General features: G+C 46.6%; 1 protein-coding gene across 1 annotated transcript; it reads right to left on the bottom strand.

Annotated features, from left to right (window-relative positions):
• Positions 1 to 1,211: 1,211 nt before the first annotated feature.
• On the bottom strand, positions 1,212 to 7,108 carry IFITM10 (interferon induced transmembrane protein 10). The gene is made up of 3 exons (XM_088454491.1): positions 6,865 to 7,108; positions 2,979 to 3,327; positions 1,212 to 1,774 (listed from the first exon to the last, which is right to left on the bottom strand). The coding sequence occupies exons 2-3, from the start codon at positions 3,237 to 3,239 to the stop codon at positions 1,625 to 1,627; spliced, it is 411 nt and encodes a 136-aa protein (XP_088310617.1). The 5' UTR covers positions 3,240 to 3,327; positions 6,865 to 7,108; the 3' UTR covers positions 1,212 to 1,624.
• Between the last annotated feature and the right edge of the window lie 2,405 nt (positions 7,109 to 9,513).

Here is a 9,513-nt window from a genome sequence, read left to right as displayed (position 1 = left end):
CCACAGACTCACAACCTGCAGTCTGTTTTTATAGTTGCTGATTCAGTTTGTAGAGGAAGAAAAATCTAATTACCTATATGTACACAAATCCCTTTCTTCCCATAACACCTCTAGCTCAATATAAACACATAATTTCTATTACTATACTATAGTAAACTGTAATACTTCATAATCGCTTTTTTTCACAACAATCTGACCATTGTCTGAGTAGATCATTGTACCGATCTTGCCACCCACCCACATAACGGTGTCTATCCCGTTTAATAGAAACAGGCCTAGTTGATCATTTTAACGAACCTGGATAGAATCTCAGTGTATGAAGCAGGATGAGGTAATTTTGTAAGAAGCTAACGGTGTCACCAAATTGCAGCTTCAGGTCATGGCTTCAAGACCAAAAAGTGACTAACCAATATACATTTGGTACTTAGGGGTGTATTTACTAAAAGTCGATTTTGTGTTTCAGGGTCTCAATCACAATCACACATTTACTAACAGATGATTTTTGACATTGTTTCATTATGATTTATATCCTGAAATACAAAATCGACCTTTAGTAAATATACCCCTTAATGTCTATTTGTTAAGCACTCCTAACAGAGAAATATACTTATTGACAATATGATACATTGGGGGAGATGTACGAAGCCCAGAAACGGTATCAGCGCACGTTATGTGCGCTGATACCGCTTCTCCCCGATGTATGATCGGGGGTCTGGGCGGTAAATGACAGGGGCGCTGTGCGCCCCTGTCATTATCAGAGCTGCTATCTATAAGATAGCAGCGCCAACGGCAGGGCCATGTACGAACGGTCATAACGCATGACCGTTCGGCCGGCTTTAGCTGTCGTTATCGACAGCTACAGCCTGGCGCTAGCCTATCCCCACAGCAGGGACAGCACTGTCCCTGCTGCGGCGTCTGCCGGCTCCAGGGCTCCACGCGGGGATCTTGCGATACTTGCGAGATCCCGCGCATGCTCAGTGGAGCCGGCCGGGACTGATGCGCTGCTGTCTCTAGCGGGTAGCACCGGAAGGGGGAGTTAACGCTTCCTGCTTCGCCTCGGTAAAGAGGCGAAGCGGGAAGCGTTATAGCGGCACGTTAAGTGCCGCTATAATACATCTACCCCATTGTATTCAGGGAAGATTGAAAAACTATGATCTTCACAAGTTACATCCTATAAAACATTGTATATCCCCCCCGACACTGACACAATCTTTAATAAAACATTAGTCTTTATTTGATGGGATGTGATCAGTTGCCTGAGGTGACTCTAAATTCACAGGCTTGGTCGTTTTTGAAGAGGCACAAGAGGGGAGGGACCAAGGAAGCAGCGCAATGTCACACAGAGCCGCCTCCCCCTGCGGTGCTGAGGTGGTACAGTCGCTCGCTGATGTTTTGCATATTAGCTGCCATCAGCCAACTGGAGGCTGCCTTACGGCGAGGCATGATGACATCACAGTGAGGTTCGGACAGATCTGTGGGTAGAATTTTAAAGGGGGAAGGGAGATAACGGAGACTCACAACTACATCTAACTATACAGAGCTCACTGTCTCAGTATAAGATGAAGAGCTATCTCTCACCCTATGACGGGTATCGCTCACAGTTTGTATATAGAGAAACATGTTCTTAATAGTGAGCAGGTGGGGAGCGCAGGTACAACAGCACGATAATGATGGTGAGTGTTGCCAGCGCTGAGCTTGTTATATTAAAGAGCCGTGCTGTTTTTGCATCTTCCACGGCTCCACTGAGGTCATTCAACAACTTTTTATCCCTGACCTGTAAAATAAATACAATTAGTAAAATGTCTGAGTCAAAATCGTGTTCCTACTGACTGCACTAAGCTAAGAATTGTCCACGTGCCCCATAGTTGTCCCTGTAATATTCCCTCTGGTAGAGGCATTATATCGATTTTATTAATGGATCCAATTTCTGCTTGGTTAGTAATGTTATCTATTATCCAATGTATGGGCTCAGATTTACAAATATGTTATCCATTTTTTTTTAAAAATCTAAATATTGCCATTGCACAACATAAATCGCAGATGCTGCAAACGCTTGTGAACAAAGAACTCCAGATTTAACGCGCTAAGCTATACTTATGTGAGAGGCCTAGCTCTCTATTTGGGTTGGGTACGGGATCCCGGTAGTTGGTTGCTGGCGGTCAAGATTCCGACAGGATTAGGTAAGTATCCCATCTCTAACTCACCTTTCCCGCATCCTAACCCTCTCCTCCCGCTTCCAAACCACCAGCAGCCTAACCCTAAACCTATCCCTAACCCTAATAATTACCTTCAAGATGTCAGCGGTCAGGATTGTGATTGCTGACAGGATTCCGTCCGCCGGGATGCCAAATACATCCCCTCTATTTGCCTGCACATAGCAGTCAGTGTTAAGTTCTCGATACACTAAAACATTGTTTCTCAAACTCGGCCCTCAGGAGTCCTCACAGTTCATGGTTTCTAGGCAGAGGCATTCTATGAGAGGAGGAGGCCCGTCTGCAGTCCACCCTCGCGATGCCGCAAGCGCAATGTAGGCTCTGGCACTGGTACCACAGTAGGCTTAGCCCAGGGCCTGCACCCATTATAGATAAGCCAAAGTTTCAGGATCACCTGTGGGTCATTAGAATGTGATAGTAATTAATACACCGGTGCACCAACTAGGTGGTCTGGAAAACGTCATCTGTTAGGGTCCTGAGGACTGAGTTTAAAAAACGATGACTAGAATGTAGAACGCTTCTGCCTCTAGATCTTTTGCATAGTACATCTTGAAGATTTCATTATATCTTTTAATGCGTATACTCTGTAATGCTTAAAGCACCTATATTATCTTATCTGGAACCAGCTATGCAATTCAGCCGGCTCAGCCCTAGATCTAGTAACCACATATGGCTCTCTGGCTAACTCCTACTCATACTGTGCTTTGAGGTTAACTTGTTTCAGTATGGTCTGTTTTGACTAATGATGAAGTAAAGAAGACTCACCTTCAGTGAGTAGGCCAGTGCGATGAAGCCCAGGCAGCAGAAATTCAGGTAGACAAAGTTGAAGATGGACCACAAGTAATAATCATTCACCTCGGTTGTCTCAGGGGAAATCTCAATGACTGTAACAGGCGGCCCACTTTTCCCTGTAGCCACAGACACCGTCCCTGGAGGAAGCTTCGCTTTCTTCTTTTCACGCTCCAAGGTGTGTTTGCATTGTTGTGGGGGCCATGTGCCTTCCACTTTGTATGCTTTGTTATCCATGTCTTATACAAGGAGGAGTACCAGTTCTACCCAAGAGGAAAGGAGGCCCAGCCCAGAGCCAAAGCCCACCCACAGGGAGCAACAGCGGCTAGAGACAAAAGGGGCAAAAAGGTATAAAGAGAACTGAAATATGTAGACATGAAAGAGGCAATGTATCTAATATAAGCAGTTTAACCCAGTATCTTAGATATAAAATTAATTGGTCTGTTTGTTTGTCTGTTCGGTTATGCATTTGGACACCCCTGCACCGAATGGGTGAAACCAATACGTGGTGGTCTAATTAGATCCTGGCCAGGTTTTAGGGGGGTTAGGGTCCCGTCGGACCGCCCATTGGTGTACGCTGGGCAGAACTTTGACCCAGAGAGCCTGTTCTGGGCCTTCCACTGGATAAATTTGGATGAATACTTCACAGAGTGATAACATTGGATCCCAGAAGACATACTAGGGGGAGGTTGAGGTCCCAGTCGGACCTTCCATTGGTGTACGCTGGGCAGAACAGGGGAACCTGTTCTGGGCTTTCCACTGGAAGGATTTGGACGAAAACTTCACAGAGTGGTAAAATTGGATCCCAGAAGACATACTAAAGGGATGAGATCCCGGTCGAACCTCCCATTGGTGTACACTGGGCAGAACTTCAATCTGGGGACACTGGGCAGAACTTTGACCCAGGGAGCCTATACTGGGCCTTCCACTTGATGGATTTGGATGAAAACCTCACAGGGGGGAGGGTTAATTGGTCTGGGATGCCTAATGGAGTGCTTGGGATCCCGGTCAGATCTCACGGCAGAACTTTGACCCAGGGAGCCTGTTCTGGACCTTCCACTGGATGGATCTGGATGACATCACATAACAAAACTTAATAACTTGAAGATTTAAACCCTGGCAACGCCGGGTACTTCAGCTAGTTGTATATATTGTATACTTAATGTCTGACTGCCCAACTGTGTGAAATCCTTATATAACACCACAGTTACACTAATTTATAGTATGCAGTAAACTGGTATCACATGGTTACTTATTTATAGAGTCTAGATCAGTGGCGTAACTACTGCCCCCACAGCCCCCGCGGTGGCTTGGAGGCGCTGGGTAGCTTGGGGGCGACGGGGGCAGTAGTAGTAACTACGGAGGGTGCAGGGGGTGCAGTCGCACCCCCTGCACCCTCCATCTGCCAGGCACCCGCTGAGTGTGTTACCAGCGGGCGCCCGGCTCCTATTCAAACCCCCGGCGGCAGCCGGAGGACGGAGCTCCCTCCGTCTTCCAGGTCCCACAGAGCACTATGGGAGTGACGTAATGACGTCACTCCCATAGTGCCGAGGAGCGGACGCCGGGGTATGGACGGCAGCAGCACTGGAACGGGGAGAAAGGTAAGTGTTTGTGTTTTTTTCTTTTGAGTGTGTGTGTTTGTTTGTGTGCGCGCGGAGGGGGGGAGCAACTACAGGCGGCTAACTACAGGAGGCTAACTACAGGGGGCTAACTACAGGCGGCTAACTACTAGAAGGGGCACTACAGGCGGCTAACTACTAGAAGGGGCACTACAGGCGGCTAACTACTAGAAGGGGCACTACAGGGGGCTAACTACAGGGGGCTAACTACAGGCAGCTAACTACTAGAAGGGGCACTACAGGGGGCCCTGCATAATGGGCACTACTACAGGGGGCACTACTTTAATGGGCACTACTACAGGGGGCCCTGCATAATGGGCACTACTACAGGGGGCCCTGCATAATGGGCACTACTACAGGGGGCATTGCATAAGGGGCACTACTACAGGGGGCATTGCATAAGGGGCACTACTACAGGGGGCATTGCATAATGGGCACTACTACAGGGGACATTGCATAAGGGGCACTACTACAGGGGACATTGCAAAAGGGGCACTACTACAGGGGGCATTGCATAAGGGGCACTAGTATAGGGGGCATTGCATTTTGGGGCACAACTACAGGGGGCACTGTATAAGGGGCACTAATTTGATACACAGTTTACAGGTTATAAACTATGTTCCCAATAATCTGGTTCTCCACGGACATAAAAACTGTGCAACCTGTCTTGAGCTGAGGTGACGGACTGGCAGGAGCAGAAAGGAGGGTTGGTGAAGTAGATCTGTCAGGGTGGGATGTAATGGGCATTACTGTTTGGCATAATGTGTATTTGGCATTACTGTGTGCACAATGTGCTATTAGGGGCATTACTGTGTGGCATAATGTGTAAGGGGCATTACTGTGTGGCATGTGGCATTACAGTGTGGCATAATGTGAAATAGGGGCATTACAGCATGGCATAAATTTGTTATAAGTGCTTTACTGTATGTCATTATGTGTTATATGTGGCATTATTGTGTGGGATGTGTAAGGGGCATTGCTGTGTGCATAATGTGTTGTAAGGGGCATTCTTGTGTGGCACAATGTGTTATAAGTGGCATTACTTAGTGTGTCATAATGTGTAAGGCACGTTGCTGTATCATGTAACCACACACTTTAAACGTAGTCTTTGGGTGTGTTTGATCTTTGGGTATGGGGGGGGGGGGGCGCCTGAAACTTTTTTGGCATGGGGGAGCAAAATTTATAGTTACGCCACTGGTCTAGATATATTAATACCCATCTGATGAAACTGTTACTATGCCGTTCCCAAAGGAATGGACTTTAAAGGACCTTATACAGCTGTGGACACTCTGGGGTATATTTACTAAAGTGCGGGTTTTTAGAAGTGGAGTTGCTGCCCTTAGCAACCAATCAGATCTCATGCATGAACACCAAAGGAGGAAAATAAAGTGCGGGGGATAGGCAGGTTTATTACAGGGGGATGACAGAGGGGGCATTGGTGTGATGTAGGAGGATGGAAGAATATAAATGAATTGTGTGTAATGACAAATTCCGTAATTTAACCCTATTCAACGTCAGGAGATGACGGAACAAATAGGTAACCCGTGTCTTCGAGGGAAAGTGATGGATACACCTGTTTCCCATCTCATCGCCCTCCTTTCGCCTTCCTTATCCTCCTACTCTTTTTTTTCACATCCCACTATGCTCCCAAGCAGCAGTTCTGCAGTGTGATTCTGCAGCACAAATCCATTCTTTGTTTTGCTCTGGGCACTGCAGGCGAGATCAGAATTTGTCAATAACCTGCAGGCTATTGCACTGCACCCAGCACCGTCCCGATCATTGATCTGTATCTAACAGAGGATCACGGTGCACTGAGCACTTCTAAACATCCCGCTACGTTCAACGGACTTCAGACTACAACACTTTACAGCACCTCTCACAGCATCCCAGTCTGTCGCTGCTTCCATCAACACATCACAGTATATGAGACATTTCAGAGTAATACAGCATCATACAGTCGGCTGTAACTATAATGACATCACAGGATGCTTCCAACACAGCCAAAAGCGTGTCACTGCCATTATAGCATTGTAAACAAGAGTCACTGTTTCAAGCCCCCAACTAATTCTCATAGACAGAAGCTCAACAGCCCTTGATGATTAAATGAAAACACCAATGACCACACTGATCTAGCAAGACAATAGTAGTATGGCTATGACCCCTGCAGAGCATCGCACTGCTTGTAGCCTTTGGTACCATCTCACACATAAACTGCAATGGTTGTCAGCAGGTTCCGTACTCACCTGACAGGGCTTGTTAGGACCACTCTGATCCTCTGTCTGTGACAAGTGGGTATCCCCAGGGAGAGAGTGCAGAAAGGAGCAGCTGCATGTCTTATAACAAGAGACTGTCTGTACCAGTCAGACTCCGGAGGGGGGAGGAGGATGCTGTCCAAGGAAGCTGGAGTGAGAGGAAGAAAAGGAGGAGGAGCGGTAGGGATGGAGATAGGACAGGCTGCCTATAGCAAGAGCTGCACACCACTCATGTAAACCTCAAATAACATTTACTAATGTGAGAGAAATTGCAGCCGTGCATTGCTTGGGGAAAGGATAGGAAGCTCAGCACACATACGGCCTGATCCAGATCCGCAACAAATGTCATCGCAGCTGAAATCTCTCATGGATCGCAATTGCTAAAATATGCTAATGACTCGCTCGCCGCACAGGGCTTAGAAACGCCCACTGACAGCATGTCACATCCGCCGCTCACGGACAAAAAACGGAAACATCGCACGCAGGTCAGACGCCCATCAGCCTTCTGAGTAAGTCTAAGCTGTCGCAGACATAGCAGCGGCTCTCCAGACACGCACTGGCTAATTTATGCACACCCAGAAAACAGTGTTTAAATGGTCAGACACGCCTGCATTTCTCTAACCACCCCCCGTTACCGCCCCCAGAAGCTGACTGCCTGTCACTTTGCAAATTAATCCTCTGTGTAAGTGTCATCGCAATTCAATCGCTGCACAGGCACAGTAAGGCTTACACGCCTGCGCAATGGCTAACAATCACTCAATCTGCATAAATATTGGCATTGTGTCTTTATCTGAATCAGGCCCATAGTCAGCTGACCGCCAAAATATTAATCAGGTTACCTAACATATACAGTACAGGCTTGACAGCCCAACCCCCCCCCCCCTTCCTCCGATTTTGCCGGGAGCCTCCCGAAAATCGGATGTAGCTCCTGGCCCCCCGGAAAGGCAGGCAAGCCTCCCGGCAGCCGCCGATCCTCCCGATCCCACCCTATGCAATTAATAGTTAAACCCCCGCAGCGGAGAGGGCTGGTGACAGTGTGAATCGCGTCATTTTGGCCCCACCCCCTACTCCGCAATGCCTGTATTATCGGCATTGTGTTGAGAGGGCGGGACCAAATGATGCGATCGCGTGGCCCTGTTCCCGCCACACCCACAAATGCCTGTCACCCGCCTGACCACTCCCCCTGGTCCCGGCCACTCCCCCTGGTCCCGGCCATGCCCCCCTCTGCCGATCTGGCTGCTCCCAGCCAGAAAGTCGCAAAGTAGTAGCACTGGGAAGAAAATCTCGACTGTAATTATTACAAAGCAAAACTTCCACAGGGACCAGAGCAAATACTCTAATAGGTCCAAATTTGAGTGGCTCCACCAATGTGTGGACTCAAGAGAAAGGTACGAGTCCACTGTGATGATATTTCATGTGGAGTTTGTTTGTAAATAAATATTCAAACAACATGTGATTTGAATAAGTCTAAAACAGGGAAATTTTTTAATTTTTCTTACTGTATAAATACTTGACGATATAGGATCTGAATCAGTGAAAAATATTTTAATTAATGGGAGTTACATAATTGATTTATTCTTGATATACAACCATGAAATACTCAAAAGGAGAGGGAATGCATTACTGTAGACATGACGTGAAACTTCAGCATTTCAAAGTTTATATATAAGGGCTAATTTACTATGGTGATCACTAGGTTGTTCTTTATATTGTATGGCAGGCACTAGGAAGCTCTTTGGATTGTATATGGTCATAAGAGTGATCTCTGTATTGTATATATGTCTGTAGGATATCTTCTGTATAGTATATCTGTTTCTAAGATGCTCTCTGTATTGTATATAGGTCCCTAAAAATGCCTGCCATTATTGTGACTCAGCCTACCATCTCTAGATTATGACAGTTATCAGGATGCTCTCTGTTTTCTAAAGTGGTCACTAAGATCATCTCTATTTTGTATGACATTCATAAGAATGCTCTCTGTATTGTATATTGGTTTCATACATGCCAATCAATTTTTTTTTCCTATCTTGTCAAATGCCCAATAAACAATTTTCTGTCTGTTACTAGATATGTCCGGCCTGTCGGTCCGACATATCGTCCAGGGACACATCATCCAGTGTGTACCTACCTTTAATGTGGGATCTGGGTAGTACTGGTCCGTGCCTATCTTTATTTATTTTCATGTTTTCTCATAACCACTGACACAGTAACACTTCCTTAAATCACAACTCCAAGTCCTTATTTCACCCTACACACAGCAGCAGGAACAGGCTGGGATGGGAGCACATGTTGCTAGCTCACAAGCAGAGCCTCTCTCTCCTTCACTGTCTCCAGTCACACGGATTAATAAGAGACATTATTAATACCTGCCAGACATGCACACACATAATTGTGCCACAAATCTGCCGCATACAACAGTGAATCAAAGGATAAAATATGTTTAGTTCTATTTTGCATGAATTATACACACACACACACACACTATGGGGCATATTCAATAATTGCCGGCCAAAAGTCCAGCGGCGCAGGAAATAGTTATTCAATTAAACAGCTTTTTCCCTGCGTCGTTAAATGGGGACTCGCGCGCATAAACACACAGATTCTGCAAAAATCAGTGTTTTTCCCTGGTGCGCAAGGCCA

The sequence above is a fragment of the Taudactylus pleione genome, unplaced genomic scaffold (genome assembly GCF_031769625.1).
Source record: "Taudactylus pleione unplaced genomic scaffold, aTauple2 ptg000619l, whole genome shotgun sequence".
Taxonomy (NCBI): Eukaryota; Metazoa; Chordata; class Amphibia; order Anura; family Myobatrachidae; genus Taudactylus; species Taudactylus pleione.
The sequence above is the reverse complement of the archived record's forward strand: the minus strand, read 5'-3'. Positions and strand labels throughout refer to the sequence as shown.